The sequence below is a fragment of the Epargyreus clarus genome, unplaced genomic scaffold (genome assembly GCF_041222505.1).
Source record: "Epargyreus clarus isolate Ecla_fem2 unplaced genomic scaffold, WU_Ecla_fem_2.2 ptg000008l, whole genome shotgun sequence".
Classification (NCBI taxonomy): domain Eukaryota; kingdom Metazoa; phylum Arthropoda; class Insecta; order Lepidoptera; family Hesperiidae; genus Epargyreus; species Epargyreus clarus.
In genome coordinates this window covers 1,755,918-1,773,394 of record NW_027332216.1, presented here as the reverse complement: position 1 = coordinate 1,773,394, position 17,477 = coordinate 1,755,918, and the positions used below count along the sequence as shown (strand labels likewise).

The 17,477-nt window shown below is 33.2% G+C and overlaps 2 protein-coding genes across 2 annotated transcripts; one reads left to right on the top strand and one right to left on the bottom strand.

The window, feature by feature from the left end:
• Window positions 1-93: 93 nt before the first annotated feature.
• On the top strand, window positions 94-5,911 carry Ndufs8 (NADH dehydrogenase (ubiquinone) Fe-S protein 8). Its single transcript, XM_073075547.1, has 5 exons — window positions 94-244; window positions 876-1,093; window positions 4,874-5,014; window positions 5,294-5,392; window positions 5,583-5,911. The coding sequence occupies exons 1-5, from the start codon at window positions 208-210 to the stop codon at window positions 5,742-5,744; spliced, it is 657 nt and encodes a 218-aa protein (XP_072931648.1). The 5' UTR covers window positions 94-207; the 3' UTR covers window positions 5,745-5,911.
• Window positions 5,902-8,825, bottom strand: LOC140744082 (deoxynucleoside kinase). The gene is made up of 5 exons (XM_073075546.1): window positions 8,470-8,825; window positions 7,981-8,150; window positions 7,476-7,612; window positions 7,018-7,112; window positions 5,902-6,943 (listed from the first exon to the last, which is right to left on the bottom strand). The coding sequence occupies exons 1-5, from the start codon at window positions 8,611-8,613 to the stop codon at window positions 6,797-6,799; spliced, it is 693 nt and encodes a 230-aa protein (XP_072931647.1). The 5' UTR covers window positions 8,614-8,825; the 3' UTR covers window positions 5,902-6,796.
• Window positions 8,826-17,477: the final 8,652 nt, after the last annotated feature.

Sequence of the window (17,477 nt, the reverse complement as noted above, 5' to 3'; positions counted from 1 at the left end):
GTTTTACGTCTATATTATAATTAGCAATATAACAATGGAAACAAATTTCTTCGGTAAACAAATTTCTGAACGGATATTGACGTTGTCAGCATTGTCAGCAATTCCGCATTAAATTTGATTTGACAGTTAGTTTCAGCTGCTGTCATTTGATCAAATCAAATTTGTTGATTTTGATTCGATAGCAGTAGTTTTTCGAAAAAAGTCGATATGTCCTTAGCGAAAATATTTTCAGTGTCCACTCAGGGTATGTAGCAGTTCATTAAATTTTGTATACAATGTCATAATGTCGTATAATAAATTAAGTTATTGAGTATTTAGTTACGCAACAAACACTTCTAACCTATCATCTGTTTTGACAGCTTTGTAAAAATAGAAATAACTTCCTATTTTTTATTTATATATTAAGTGCGCATTATAATTATTAAAAATTTACTGTGAACTTAATTTCCCGTTAAATTGGACGTTCTTACTTATTGTGTAAAGTTCTTTATGATCATTCTAAGGTATAAAAAAAAGATAACAATCTATAATATTTATAAAATGATGGTAAAATAATTTTAGAGATTTAAAAATGTTGCATAAAAAGGTGTATGTGGTAGGTAACTGTAAAATAACATATATCTATGTTAAAAAAATATTTTTTGATAGATGATATGGATAGTATTAAATCCAAATTGAAGTAGTTTTTTAAGCGAGAGTTCTGAGGATTCATTTCACATATGTCTTATTGATTTTTGGTATTTCTGTGACATTGATATAACATTAAACCAAATAATTTATAATGTCATCGAATTGCATGAGCAGTGACTGAATTTACATGATTCAACTAATTATAAGAAGAATATGTACTAAAATATTTATAAAATTATCCATAGTGCGCACATCTGGTGCCTGTGGGATGCTATGTCGGACACCCTACAGCACAGAGGGTAAAGCGGAGAAGGTATACCCACCAAATGCACCTGGCTTCAAGTATGTGAACGCTGAGGACCCTAACATGAGTATGAGTGCCATGTCGGACCGTGCTGCCCAGACGTTGTTCTGGACTGAGCTGGCCAGGGGGTTTGCTGTCACCCTTGCTCATATTTTCAAGGTATGATACAGTCATATAGCAACTTTTTTTATATTCCTCTGATAAGTACAGGTTTTTCTCTACAATTGAGGTATGCCTGTATTATAATTATTTCACCTTACTGCCTCAGTTGGGCCTTCAGAAAAGTGGATAACAAATGTATTTGAAATCCATAAGGCCTACAGTTGGTTAAGATCTAAACAAAACACATGCCTATGTAATTTAAGGTGATATATGAATTATTGATTTAATAAATGTATTACATACACAGCTGGTGTATGGAGCTGTTACCCGGGGCATTTGCTGTATACAGTATACCATTTCTCCAAATCAATTGAGTGCCCACATTCATAGTCATTTGTCATAGCATTAAAAAATATGAATACAGTAAAAGATCTTTTTTTCACGGGGTATAGGTTCCATAAATATGCTGTGAATACGGAATGGTAATTTATATGGGATTACAGGGGATACGTTCCTAGGTGACAAAATAAAAAAAAAAAACAACTATATAAAAAAATCAATTTAATTGAAGTTTTAAACAATTTGATTAATTATCTTAATCCTTATCTAAATATCTTTTTTTATTCCATTTGACGGCATTTACAAAGGATATTGGGTTGGATACCATTTATTATTATTTATGTAATTATTAGATCCGTGAATAAAGAAAAAATTATCCACAAATATAGGAATTGGGTCACATTTTTTGAATCCGTGAATACTGGAAACACAAATGAAGGAAGCACGAATAAGGAGCTTTTACTATAGTGTACAAAAATGTTTCTTTGATAAGTTTTACTTTGAAACTACCAGTTGTATTTCTGATTAAAAAATTTAGGACACCATGTTAACATTAGCATGTATTCTATTAAAGATAAATCAGGTGCATTTGAGGTTTGTATTTTGATCATCCCGACATGCAACTGAATCCACAGATTCCAGGTGGTGGTCTTGTTTTTTATTTTTAGATAGACACCACTACTTTTTCCACATTATGTGTATATTACCTGCTTTAACAATTAAGGAAGTCTTAAGGAAACGTGCACGTCTGGTAGATCCTATATGATTTTTAAAGTTATGTGAATTCTACCACCTGGGCTCTTAAATCCCTGTACTCTGGACAGTAATGCGAATGCTGTGAAATGAAAGTCACAAAAGAAATAATATATTATTTAACAAAAAAAATTTTTATTGTAAATCTAGTGAATGGACTACATTATCTGTTTGTCAGCATAAATTAATTAGACAGACCGCATAAATTAAAAGATTTCTCTTTGCATTTAAAACTATGTATTTCAAATTAGCCTTGCACTTTATTTTAAGTAGTCTTTGAGTACACATAGTAAGGGAAATTGAAATAGGCAAATATATTATAGTTAATGAAACATGCAGCTTTGTTGCTTTGTTGGTCCCTATATTTAAATAAAATGGCTTAAGGTGCTCTATTATAAAGCTGGGTATCCACTTGCGCAGCCTCGTGGCGAGCTGCCTCATCCTGAGCGTGCCGCGGACCGCGGAAAGTACATACGTCTCCACTTGAGCTCATATAATATCGTATTGAACGGCAAGCCTCAACCCGAGCCATTTTTTTTTTTACTTCTGAAACGGGTAGATTCGTTTCGTGGCTTATTATTTTCCATGAATCTTCTTTTAATTGCTTATTATAATAATGCGGTGAAGTTGGATCCCACAAATGCCGGTGGTTTTCATACAACTTAATTAATTCGATACATTTCTGATTATCCATTTTGCCGCGTACCGAGCACACGTACGTCCGTCTCCATTGAACGCATGCCTCACACTGAGGCGTCTTTGAGCATGGCCATTTACCGACACGATTTGGCTCGCTGCGCGGCCGCCTCGTTTGTTTCAAGTCGCGGCAAGCCTCGACTCGCGGCACGGTCTCCACTAGATCTGCCTCGGGTCGAGACAGCCGCTCGGCCCGAGGCTGCCTCAAATGGATACCCAGCTTAACATTAGCATCAAACAATGTCATTTGGAAATGAGAATTGCATATCCAATTTCTTAAGGAAAAATATTCCTAATCATCTATAATGCTATTTAAAAGACATTTCAGTGTTTATTTTCACTGCTAAGTTCAGGTAACTTTTCTGGTTGCACAGCACAATCTCCCAAACTTCTTTATATTTTGTTTCCCTAAAGTGTAGGTAGGTATCTTTGTAGCAGCTTAAGGGGGTGGCGGCAGGGGAGGTCCGCCCCGTAGCTCCGAACCTGGGGAGCCTCTAAACACAGTTGCTAAAGCTAAAAAGGTTGTCATAACCAAACAATCTATGAAATGTGTATCACTCAGCAATAAAAAAAACACGATAACAGGCGAGTCTATGACATATTTGTCATTTTGTAAAATTAAATCAACTTTTTACACTTTTTGGGGTCTCCATTCAAATTTCCGCCTTTTAGACCGCCACTGGGTGAACTTCATCGATTTTTCAAATTAACGTATCCAAGTTCTGTTCATATGAAAACTACATCATTCAAACATTGCATCTTCTCTTGCATCATCTTACATCAGCACCGTTGACGCCTACACGACTACTTTTCCGCGTCATTTGGACCATCGAGTTGTTCGTCATCTTTCGCTTCTATTAGTACGACTTCAAGTTTTTCTTCGGGTCTCCCCGTCGATTCTTGTGCTCGTTTTTGTGCGGTCCTAATTCTAATACGCTCATTTTCGTCGAAACGTTCTTGATCTGTGCGCTTCAATCGTCTCTGACGTTGTCTGTTTGCGCTTCGAGAATGCCTGCCTAAGTTCGAACGGAGGCGAGGCATTATTTACATAGTTGAAAAGGATTTTTATCGTCACAAAATATGAAAATAACACATTCAAAATAATACAATAATTTAGATACAATACAATTACAGTGACAATGACACATCTCAGTGTTGTCAAAGCAGCGTCACTAAGCGTAATAAAGGAATCTATTACTAATCGACTCCTTTTTACGAATAATCGACTTAAAATCTTAGAGTTTTTAATCTTGTAATTGTTTTCATCTTATTCTAGATTGTAACATCTGTTTCTTGTTAATAGTTTTGAAGGAAAAAAATAATAATAATTGAACACATAGTTAGTAATCATTTTTGGAAGATAAATGATTCAGTGGCGGACTAAGGTCGGTCGTGGCCCCCAGTGTAAGTAGTTGATTTGATTTTACAAAATTACAAACAGACAAAAATTCCGACGGCGTTTTTTTTTCGCTGATTCAGATTTCACAGATTGTTTGGATGTGACAACCTTTTTCTTAGTTAGTTTGCAGCTGTGTTAGGGGGTCCACAGGATGGAGGGGCCCGGTGCGGACCTCCCTTTCCCCCCTTTAGTCCGCTAGAGAAACTATAGTTTGCCTATCAATATGTAATTATTTTCAATACAATTATCATATTTAGCATTTATTTTAAAATTTTCGTAATTGAATATTTCGATTATTCGAATATTGTTTTTTGTTGTTATCGAATGATTTCATAGAGCAAGCTTAAATGTCATTGTCGAATGAGCTCCCTAACGTAGGGTTGCGAATTGGCGAAGTTGTCGATATTTTTATCGACAATTTTAACGAGGCATGTCGAAAATTCTTTATATTTACATGATATTTACATTTTTTGCTCTTTAATTTCGGAGATTAAATTTCGAAAGTCCAATTTTCAATTACGAAAATAAAAATATATTTTAGGGTCGATATTATCGAACTTACGTTATATCGTATCGACTCATGTACAAAATCTATACATATAACAGTTTAATTTTTAGTACAGATATAATTGATATACTTTTACTTGCAGGAGCCAGCAACCATAAACTACCCATTTGAAAAAGGACCCTTGTCGCCTCGATTCAGAGGAGAGCATGCCCTGCGTCGGTACCCTTCAGGTGAAGAAAGGTGTATTGCCTGCAAACTCTGCGAAGCTATCTGCCCTGCACAGGTGTGTTTGATAAATGTATTATAAATTATCCAAATAATATTTAAGTAATACTAACTATACCCATAGAAATAATTGATTGAAGGGGCTAAAGTGGACTGGGTTCAACTTAGACCTACTCCAAATAACTTGCAACTAAATAGTAACACCATACCAATAATTAATGAACTGAACACAATTCGTTCATGATCTGTTGGAGATTGAAATTCTTTCTCTTTTTCTAATGTTAAACGAAATTATAAAGTTAAATAAAATCAAATATTTTTTATGAATGCTTTTCAGGCTATCACTATTGAGGCAGAGGAGCGTAAGGACGGCTCGCGACGAACAACTCGCTATGATATTGACATGACCAAGTGTATCTATTGTGGATTCTGCCAGGTAAATTGAACAAAGTATTATTGTTTAGTTTTTAAAGCAATTGTTGAGCCATCAAATGTAATTCTGCAATTGTTCCTTTAAGATTATGATTATGAAAAATATTGGCGAATTTCATTATGTTGATAGTGCAAACACTTTTCAAAGAGATAGTCATTCTTTTGATACTAATCCAATCTTCGTTGATCCGTAGGAGGCCTGCCCCGTAGACGCGATCGTTGAAGGACCCAACTTTGAGTTCTCGACAGAAACTCACGAAGAGCTTCTTTACAACAAGGAGAAACTTCTCTCTAACGGCGACAAATGGGAGAGCGAGATTGCAACCAACATTAGAGCAGACCATCTCTATCGTTAAATGATTCCTAGAGATTATAGTGCAATATATTTTTTTAGGTCTATTTCACTATAGTTTCTATGTAAACAAATAATAGAAACAATAGTAAAATAGACTTTAGATATTAGGGATTAATAAGTTATTATTGTTTTTGTGATAATCAATAAATGATACCATCTCAGTGTAAATCAATTTAATTGCAACAAGTACATCCTATTCAGTTATACTCTATCAGTCAAAAAGTAGTATAAAAACAATTATTGAGACAAAGTAACAAAGTCCCAAGTATTATTGTACTGTGTGTGCATTATTTGGTCACTTGTGTATTTGTGTCCAATAGCAGAACCTTAATAAAACAAATGCATAAATAAGAATTTTATTTGGCTATTCTCCCAGCCGAAATCTAAGCAATGCCCATATTGCAATCTTTTGATAATTTGGTAATGCTTTAGTGAAAAAGTACAAAATTTATATATTCTATCCTTTTGAAATGACAAAAAGCTTCATGGTATATAAAGGAAATAATGTGATTCATAAATTAATATTTATTAGCACTTTAGGAACGAACATGAAATTAATATTCTATCTATATAAATATTGAGGTAGTAGGATATCGCATTATTTCGAGTCATAACATTTGAAAGCATAATTATTTAACATAAATTCATTAAAAAAATAGCACCACTATTAATATTAATGACACAATTTTAACAAACATTAAAGAATTCCATTATAGAACAATACATGTATTCCAATATGTTCAACAATTATTAATTATTATCTTTAACCTGTGATTAATGCAGTATATTAAAATTAAACCAAATACACGTATTATTACTTAGTGTGGCGCCATATTAAAACAATATATTCATTTCAGGTTTCAGCTTATACAATAGGAATATTTTATTTTTAATACTTCTTTAAAATAAAAAATATACATATCAGTCATCTTTAAATATCATAAGGCCTCTTTCAAACATAAAAATTGATTTCTATTTGTGCAACCACCACAATAGCATTGTGGTTCTGTTTCACAAATGTAATTAGTTTGATTAGATTTTAGGCTACCCACATTAGTTAGTATGATTTCCTCCTAGTATTTTATAACTATATCTTTCCAAGTCTTCCATAACACTATCCAGGCCTTTATCAGCATCAATTGTAAGCACCTCACAACCTACATCAGGTAATGATAACCAGCTTTCATAGGAGTCATGCACCTGTAATTAAAATACTTATTATAATTTGTAACTTTATAAATAATGAAGACTAGATTAGTTAGAAGTTTACTCACTTGTTGCAAATATTCTAAGGGGACTTCGGATTCTTCGACCCTGCCACGTTTCATCATACGTTCCCATACTGTTTGTGGTGTAGTCTTTAGGTATACTAAAAAAAGGTAATGCATTTTAAAAAGCTATTTGTTTATTCTAGACTTCTGAGATAATTGTGGACAATCAGGTATACCTTAGTGACAGTATCAATGTTTATTATTGTTCTAAAATCAAGAGCTATGTTGTCTATCAGACTGTGACTTACAAAAACTTTATATTTCTACACAATTATTATGGCTACTTAAATTTTCACCGCACTTGGTAAGCAGTTTTTAACTTTGGTGTAAGCAGCAACTACATTACACAAATAATAAAATCTCTATCCACACAAGATACTCATACTTTCTTAATTAAGAAAGATAATCTTAGCAAGCCTTTTAGACATACAAATTATAATGTACATATTGTTTCATATTACCAATCAGATCTAAATTGATGTCTAGGTTTTTCTCAGTGTAGTCAAACCAGGACAGCAGCACTTGATACTCAGGATCCAGTAGGAAATTCTGCTTCTTGGCATTTTCAACAAAACAGTGTCTGCTGTTTTGTACAGATCTGAAATGAGTGACATTGTTTGTTAGTTGCAAGTGGACCATTCATTAAATGAATATAAAAATAATGAATAATATCAGGGAACAGGATAAATGCATGATAAATAGATAGTGTTATTATCATTTAGAGTAGCTCAAAAGGTGATCATTAGCTGGTGGGTCACTAAATCTGTATTGTAGTGCAACAGACCTCTTACCATGAAGTATTTGGAATTAGGTCTTTAGGTTTAAATAATCACAAAAACTGATCCCTATTTTTTGAGTTATGTTGATTGTGGCAAACCTGAGATGATACTTCTGTTATTTAAAAAAAAAAAGTTTGGTATTGATAAAACTTAAATGGTAAAATTAATCGCAGATTTACTATTATACCTTTCAAACATCTTCACAGTTATATCAGGGTTTGAAGGTGGGCTGGTCTGTATCTTCAGTCTGCTCAAGTGTACATAGTGTTGGAATGCAAAGCTCCACTGATTCATATCTGTGTACATCAGACCAAGCAGGTTGTGGCCACTCACATTACGCCATTCTTGGATAGGTTCCTGGATTTAAAGTGGTTATTAAAACTAAAGAATCAATTATTTAAATTCATTATTTTTTTTCTATAATATGACAGTTTGTAATAGTAAGTTAATAGTTGAGAAAGTAAATTTAAGCGATTTTATATACACTTAAATATTTTAAGTGTTAGTCCACATTATAAACCACCATATGGGTTGGTACAAATATTTAAATCAACATATTTAGTTAGATGAAATTGGGAATTCAATTAAGTAAAATTTAGATAGTAAATAAGCGGTCACCATCTCTGGTGAGGTAGGTAATGGTTAGCGGTGCTAGTGGTAGATCCAATGTACGTACCGGGTGTTTCTCTACATTAGAATACTTTTCGAAATACTTGATGCACGTTGACTTCCCGGAGCCTATGTTGCCTTCAATGGACACTTTAAAAGGTCGTTTGCTCATTACACGAGCTACATTTGTTACGGTTTTAATATTCGACATGTTGCACAAATTATTATAGTCACTTGTCTCCTTTTGAAACAAAGTTATGTATAAATCCAGAAATGTATACCTAAAACTGTTTGTTGCCACTATTGCTTCATTTTAGGTGTAATGTTTTTATTATTAACAAATAACTCCTAATGTTTTAGAATATAATTTTATTAAGAAGACGAGAAATAACCGCCAAAACAGCGCGAAAAAACATGAAGTAAATTGTCATTTGTCAAGTTCTCGATGTCAACAATGCTCAGTGTTGCCATTACGACATTTTTTAGATTGTTGTGTACTTTGTTGTTGTAATGTCAGATGTAGACACTTCTTACAAATCTTTTGATCCGGGCCATACCGTGGAGGATGGACAAGCGTCGTGGTGAGCGCTGAGTACACTCGAGTGAGTATAGTCGTCCATGCGCCAATTCCTCTGTACTCAGCGAGTATGTAATCCTGGCATAAAAGTTGAAGTTGTGTACAATATCTTTCTTTTCATCTTTATTACTTTTTGAACTAATTATAAATATAACTAATTTCATGTGGTTGATATTGTGTTAACCAAAATAAAAGATTTGTCTATAGTCTGGCAAAATCCATAGACATTTTTTATGTAAGGCTACGGCATGAAGTTATAGGTAAATATGGAGGCCACACTTAGAACAAAATCTTGAGGCAAATACCTACGTATCTCCATCCCGCTTTCTGTGGGCCGACCTCTCTTTCTAGTGTGGACTATAGTATTGCTATCTTCTTCTTTAAATCTCCTAGAAAATTCTTAGAATTAGTCACCACACTAGCCTAACCAGAAGTTAAACACTGTCAAATAATTTACCTTTAAATAAATACTTGAACTATGATTAGTTCAATTGAAAATCCCAAAATCGTAGGTCACGTATGCATATCTGGGTTGGCAATTCAACGAATTATAATCCCATTTCTTAACCCTTAACTTGGCAAAATGCATAGCACACGTTGGTACAGTATTCTGGCAAAGTATAAAACTAATAATAAATAAAACTAATAATAAATAAAGTATAATGAAAATTAACAAGTTATTTATTTTTAAATAGCTTTAGGGGGGGCTTAAATACATGTAATTAATATTTTTTATAACATTAGTTTGTTACTATATACAATATTAACAGTGCCCCAAAGGGTACATCACCAATTTCGCATAAAATAGTAATCACTGTTATTTGTGCCCTGCAAGGCACATTTATATGGGCTGCCGCTTTTGCCTACAATAATGTTGTCGTGGTTTTATTATACAAAATAGCAATAAAACATTATTTTGTATTCACAAAATAAGTAATTTATTAAAGGAAATTACGTAATATCATGATATATCAACAAAACTTATAAATTTAAACAAAAATTAACACTTTAAAAGATAAATCTTGTCTAGAATTAACTTTGAATATATAAAAGTAATTACTAGTTTATTTTTTTTAAAGTTTATCTAACTGAAACAGCCTCATTTATGAGATCAAAAATATCAAACATAAAATATAACACAATTATAAATTACTAGCTGACCCGGCAAACTTTGTACCGCCTCAAAATCTATTTATCAAATATATTTCATATAAAATAAGCCTATGTTACTCCTGCATAATGTAGCTTTCGAATAGTGAAAGAATTTTTAAAATCGGTCCGGTAGTTTTTGAGCCTATTCATTATAATCAAACAAACAAACATATTCCTCTTTATAATATTAGTATAGATCTATGAAAACTCTGCTCTCGAATTTTTCGTATTATTTTGTCACTAAAGAATTATTTAAAATACTCAATTGGTGTCGGTACTGAACTGCAGGTTGAAAAAGTAGTGGCGATTTTTTTTTCAAAAATGTGACTGGGTTGATTGTGCATTGTATGTTTTAGGGTGACTCGGGTATCTCATCTAGATTTGACGAATCGGTATCACTTACAGAATACGTTTGCTCAAAAATATATTTGTTCAAAATGATGAAAATAGTATCATCAGAAACCTCACAAACGTCACGTCAAACAAAATCTGTGTCTGAGTCTTTTTGAGGTATTATAGCATCCATAATACGCTAAAACAAAATGCAATTTATTAAAAAAAAGTTATAATGTATGTATCTATGTATATTTGTACGGTCAAGAGCACAAAAAATAATCAATGTAAAATAAGTATGTGACCTATAGGGCACATAAATTAAACTAAACCTATTTGGCAAGGTACCCTGCAGGGTACAAAACAAGTTTTCTATAAAGTTCGCAGCGTACCCTTCAGGGCACAGTTAACTTTACAGCGAAATATCTAACAATACATAGTGAATGCTGATCAAATAAAGCAATATAATCATTAATTGACTATTTAACAATAAAAATTTCGTGTAAGATACCATGTAAAACAACTAAATAAAAAAATACAAGTTAATTTATCGTAAGGCGCGAGGTCCGTACTTGACATTTCGACATTTTGGCGGATAATGTTTAAAAGTAACGTTTTACTAACACTATGACGTTGACAGATGAATGTTTATAAAATGAACTACAGCTAAAATTATTAAAACACATTGATATTTAATATTTATTTATTGTATTATCTATAAACTGATCCGTGCTCTATAGGGCACATGCCGAAACTCATATCATAATTTCATGTGCCCTCTAGTACACTTGCCAAGTTAAGGGTTAAGGATTCGGTAATGTGGCAACATTGGCCCTATGTGCCAAAATAAATAAAGGTTACCCTACTTAGACAGAGAGGGTCTGCCCACAGAGAGCGAGATGGTGATACATAGGTTTTGCTTCAAGTAGGTATTCGAAGTGTGTTCTCCATATTTACCTATAACTTCATGGGCTACGGCTACACTGTTGTATATACAAAACAACATCTGAAAACAGGGGAATTTACAATGACATTACGTCTTTATTAGTAGTATATCAATGGAAATTTAAAACTGTCGGATCAACTTTATGATCTAATTTTTTAAGGCCGGTGTAATGATTTTGTTGTAAATAAATAAAAATGTGACATAGTGGGATTAGGTTAAGATTGGCTGTCACACTAGTAGTACGATCATGCAGTCCACTTTATTTTAAGCGGTTACCTACTGCAGACTATGCACGGAGTCCTAATTTTTAAGTCTATAGAAATGTATGTGTTGCCTCGTCCGCTTTCTGCACACTAACGCCTGTTATTACTAGGTAACTAAATTTATTAAAAAAATGTCAATTTTAGATCTTTGATGCTCTAAACATTGGATAGTTTGATTAATGAATAACATGCGCAATTGCAAATATTATTCTGCGGAAAAATAAATCTGTATTACTATACTTACTCATAAACTTTAGTTCGAAGCACCCAGCCCAGAAGCGCTACACTGCTATTATATAATAATTATATATTTACGATTCCGCAGTTGAACCACTGATGGTTTTGTATGTTTTCTTTTGAATTTAACTGAGTTACTCCGTGAAAGCAAACAGACGCCTGGAGTTTTCTGGATTGACTCCGATTTAACTCCGCGCAGTTAATTTTATTAAATAGCTGTAAAATCAACATGGCACAAAAATAAACCACACCAGCATCACTAATTAACTCGCAATGAACATAGCCGAAATGAATGAATAACTAATTAGTTTGTGAACGTTGACAACGTTTCGTAGAATGCAAACTGGGGCGCAGTTCCCAATACAGAAATAATTTTACTAGACTCTTGATACAATAGATGTTAGTTTGATCCACACGTAGTATTGGGTGTGGTCGGAAGTTAGATATGATTGTTACTGACTTTTAGCAGGTAGATTATGCCTTTTATTGCAGCTGGATTCGTTGTATTATATATAGTCTTTAAAAATTTTGGGGGTCTTACTAACAGCTAAACTAACAAGCCAAAGGTACAGGTAAATTACTAATCTTCTTAAGGTCAATCCATCAGATCATTTTAGATAAAAACTTGATTGTATTGTATACGTAAGTATACAATATACATATACAATAGACGCGACTGAAACGACAAAATGGCGCGAGAACTAAAATCGATTAAAAAGCTTTTATTCCATTAGGTACCAAACATGAAGAATGATTGATTGGACATAGACCTTAAAGTACTGTACAAAGTACACAGGTGCTATAATAAAATAGTGCATCGTTATAGTGTTATTTTTTAATGGTCCGAAATCCTGGCGCGGCTGTGTTTTGTGGTTGCACGGCAAAGATTTTTTTGGGCTTAGGTAAATTGGAAACCTCAAAAAAGTTCACCCGACGAGGATTTTAATTTCAGCGGTGGAAAACGGCTTTTCACACATTTCGCTGATGACCGCCCATTTGGAGTATATTCGTCAAGGTTATTTTATTCAGAATATTCATAACGTAACTAATTGAAAAAGCACCCACCTAGCTCGTTATAAAATGTTCGCTGTAATTGGGAAATGTTGAGATTTATTCGAGTGGGTATGATATGATAATGCCATTTACGTATCCAATGTTACGAGAAATAAAATAAATTACTTAAATAATTGGTGTTATAGGTATATTTTCAAGTACCTACCTATGTGTTAACATTCAAGTAAACATTATACAGTTTTAGATATCTAAGTGCATTTAACATTAAGTTTACTTATTATATGAGTTAAATAGGTCTTAAATACATTATAAAATATTATAAAGGTTTTGGTTATAATACAAAAGTAAGCAAAATGAATTAAACAGGGATATCATTCCAGAATTCTAATTAAAATATTGTAAATAGATTATAAAATCTTCTCAATTATTTATTCTCAAATAAATAATAATACACAATTATAATTTTTTGTTAACATTTTTTTTTGTGAAAATAGCCAACTCTAACACATAAAATAGAAAAACAAGACCCTAATTTCGCTCATTAAAAGTTGATTACTTTGCCCTACTAAGTAATCGGTAGGTTAGATATCTACGCAAATCCTTATAAGGTAAAGTACACAATTTGGGCCGCTTTGTTTGCCCGGGCTTCGCCATACCAATTCATTATAACATAATTCCTACTTTATTAAAATTTCACCGCGGGAGGCTTCGTAAAGTAATAGAATAATGAGATAGACGCGTATTTCACACCCCGTTGCAACCCGCTTGTGGTACCTTTCTATTAGTACTTGCCATTTATTAATTTTGAAAATGAGGTTAATTAAGTGCTAAAGCTAACCGATTTTTTTACCCGACTGCTAGGTATAGATAAAAGATCTATCATCACGTATACGACCAAAATACCATTAGCAGACAAATGCTTATCCCCTGAAACGTGACCTGAATCATCATCATTCAGTTAGGATTTGTTTCTGGTCGAAAATTGAATCTGGATCAGTCTGCCTAAAACTATATTTGGCTTATCTGTTCGATAAAACTAGTGATAAATTGAATGTTTTGGACGAGCTTGAAGGCGTATAGAGTTTGAAGGTTAGCTGTTAAATAAGTAAAAAATATCTGACATTGCGAACGAGATTTTGTGCATACAAAGTAGATACGGGTCGCCATTTTCTTTGCCATGACAAAGATAGATTGTGGCTACACAACCTTCACACCTTTTTATACCCGTGTAAATACACGATACATTAGAACTTAGTTTTCAGTACAGTTTATTTTCTGTACAAGTAAATTTAAATTTCAAGCCAATTTGAAGGCAATAATCACTTAACATCAGAAATTTGTTTGTTATTTCCATTACTAAAAAGAATCTACTCTAAAGAATAAACACGTGTTAAGTACCTTCCGTGTGTACTATGAGTTGACAATAACTTTGTGTTACGTCTCATTTTTATGATAATCCCTTGAAACTCATTAAATAATGGAATAATGAACGCATTGTTGGTCCCGGAACGCTAGCGTCAACAAACTTCCGTAGCGCCCTCCGCCATTGTCTCGCCAATTTTCATACTTCGTTTCGTTACGAGCGGACTACAACTTTTGGGTTCCGTACGTCGAAACACTTATTTTTTATAGTTTTAGTATGTAGAACTATTTCTGTTCTGATATCTAGTAATACATTGTTTATGATGAGGGGAGTAGTGAAGCAGTAGAAGATATAAATATAAATATGTTTTTGTCTTGTACCTTAATATTACTTAAGAAAGATAATATAAATTTATACACAAACTTTAGCTCTGAATTTTGTAAATAAATAAATAAACCGATAAGTGGCCCTAGTAAAATCGATTGGTTGGTATTGCGGAACCACATCACCTAGCCACCGTTTAACGCTTGGCAAGTTTTTTAATCTTTACACCCGCTCCGGAAATAGTATTCGCCTACAATGCCTACAGTTTGGCTGAATGGCTGTTGACATCCCATTGTCAGGCAGGGACAATGGACGTGTGAAATGATTTTCGTGTTTGTTTCATTTGCATTGTTTGTACAGTTCGCAACGGAGACGAGTGCGCCTCCCTTATACATTTACATTCAATTACAACCTCTATTTTCGAGTGCCCAAGCACTTATATGGCTTGTAGGACGTCGGTTAATAGAGACGTGGTTGTGTGCGTACCCTTATTTCGATATTAGCGAGGATCAGTATGCGAAATTGAATGTAGCTGGTGGTAATGTATGAACAAATTCGCGGGACGAGAAGCATTTATTCAGAGGAATGTTTCAACGAAATTTACGCGTTGGAATAAAACGGTTATGATATCATTTTCGGTGCTCATGGGGAGCAAATTGGAGGGATATGTCACACGCTTAGTACAATGGAGCAATGCTAAAACGAATGGATGTTATTACGAAAATTTAGCGCATGTTAACGGTTTGGGAATATAGTATGGTGATTTAGCGGTTTTACTTTGTTAGGTTTGCTAATCCTGCCTCATAATAGAAGGATGATGCGTTTCAGAAAGCCGGTCATTCTTTAGGATCATCACAACTGCGCCCAACAATAGATTGAAGATTAATTCTATTTCTAGTTGATTATACATGCACCTAGGCTATACATTTATATATATTTGTTTATGTATGTTTTTTTGTATTTTTTATGTACATTTGTTTGCTGCAATATGCTGTCGCAAGATTTTATTTCACCGCCAAGTCACGTGATACGTACATATTTCTGAAAAATCGATGATTGTGCACTCTTAAACCTCATTGAGAAAGCTGAGCTTCGCACTACTAACATGTGCCCAACAAGAACAACTGTCATCCTACAGAATATTGTTTCAACATCTCGTTTATTCGCACCTCAATTAATCGGAGTGTAAATTTAATTACTTCAAGGCGCTATAATTGCGGATTATTGTAATTCGAGACCGTAATAGCGAGTCGCTTATGAACGATCAAATCTCGCGAACTGTGCTAATATTATCAAATACACGTTAGTTTTCGTTAATTAATGTTTATTTATTGAATTATAATTAATAGAGATTAATAGTGTTCGGAATTGGTGCGAAAATTATTTGGTGTTAATTATTTGGGTTTTTGAAGTACTTATTAAATTGATATGTATTCCATTTGATGTACGGGATTTTTAATTCTTTACTGCCCATTAATACCTAGAAACAGTCTCAAATAGTAGGCACTAATTCTACTACTTACTAACATCTTATTCCAGACTTTGTTTTAAGTACGAATGTGAATGTACGAAGTCACCATCCTCTATCTATTTTACATCAAAAAGTATTCACAAACATTAAATATTTTTAAAAGGCAAAAATACTTTATGATTTTATAACTAAGCTTTTTACGCGCTCGTTTATTGTCCTTAAAAATATTAAAGAAAATAACTGCCTATAAAAATTAAATAATATAAATGTCCTTTGGTTCCTTAAAATAATTCGAATTTCAAACGCTGAATAATAAATACTCCATTCAAAGACATTTAAAGAAAATATTTCAACTTCAGTAACGTTCAACCCTAACGGTAACAAGATTCTCATTTCAAACAGATTGCCAAATCAAATCGGAAGTGGGGGAACACTAAATAAAATGGACGCCGGAAATCATAAATCGTTGCCATCAATTTACTCTATAAAGCGCTGCACTCCGCTTGGCAGACATCTTACGTTTTGTAAATCAAAATGTCGCCCGAACAATTTCCGAGCCAATTCACCGTACGGGCAGTACTGTCGGGCAATTTTATTACACCTATAAGTTTTGAGATACAACTGAAACGCAGATTTTGTTTCAGACCCCATATAAAGTACATGGAAATATTATGAATTTAAGTATAAAAATGCTAGAAATCTTTGTACTGTTTTTGTACGTGTGAGTTAAAGAAATACCTATTGCCGACACACATTTGTGTTTAGTACGTCATAATGATTTCAATAATATAAGCCTATCTATGGTAATCGACACTCCTATTATTTTTTGTATTTGAACGTAAGGATATAATACTGAAAAGTTATCTGAATCATTCTGACCTGCAAAACAAAAATTAGAAATTTACATGTGATAAAAATATTTATGTTTGAGTGGTTATGTTTTTCATATCTGTAATGTATGATTTGCATAATGTATGACATATGCTTATCCACAGTTTTATTATTCATAGAAATAATTTGTACGAACATAGAATAAGTATTATAATATTATTTTGATAATAACAAAAATCCTAACTGAACGATTAATTACATCGAGTACTATTATTAGGTACTTGTGAATTTAAGACGCTTGTCAATTTATTCTCGAAATAGTCAAACTAATAGGAAGCCATGATAATAAGGGACTTGTGTATAAACACCATCGGTGGTGAGGGAAAAGGGTCTTACAATATTCAACTTTCATGTACGACTACCATAGTTAAAGCTGACGGACCTATGTACACCCTTTTTACTGAACTTTTAAACTGGAATGTGTTCAAGTGTATTTTGTGATGAAGATATCGTGGTCTTTGCATTGTTAAGTGTCCATATATTTTTTAAGTGTTAGCACATTGC

Bases quoted from the DNA above. Each gene is read 5' to 3' on its own strand.
- Ndufs8 (XM_073075547.1), top strand. From the start codon at position 208: ATGTCCTTAGCGAAAATATTTTCAGTGTCCACTCAGG. The intron at 1,094-4,873 runs GTATGATACAGT...TTTTACTTGCAG, and splicing joins CCCTTGCTCATATTTTCAAG to GAGCCAGCAACCATAAACTA. The intron at 5,015-5,293 runs GTGTGTTTGATA...AATGCTTTTCAG, and splicing joins AAGCTATCTGCCCTGCACAG to GCTATCACTATTGAGGCAGA.
- LOC140744082 (XM_073075546.1), bottom strand. From the start codon at position 8,613: ATGTCGAATATTAAAACCGTAACAAATGTAGCTCGTGTAATGAGCAAA. The intron at 7,613-7,980 runs GTATAATAGTAA...CACTCATTTCAG, and splicing joins ACTGTGAAGATGTTTGAAAG to ATCTGTACAAAACAGCAGAC. The intron at 6,944-7,017 runs GTGAGTAAACTT...TTTTAATTACAG, and splicing joins CCTTAGAATATTTGCAACAA to GTGCATGACTCCTATGAAAG.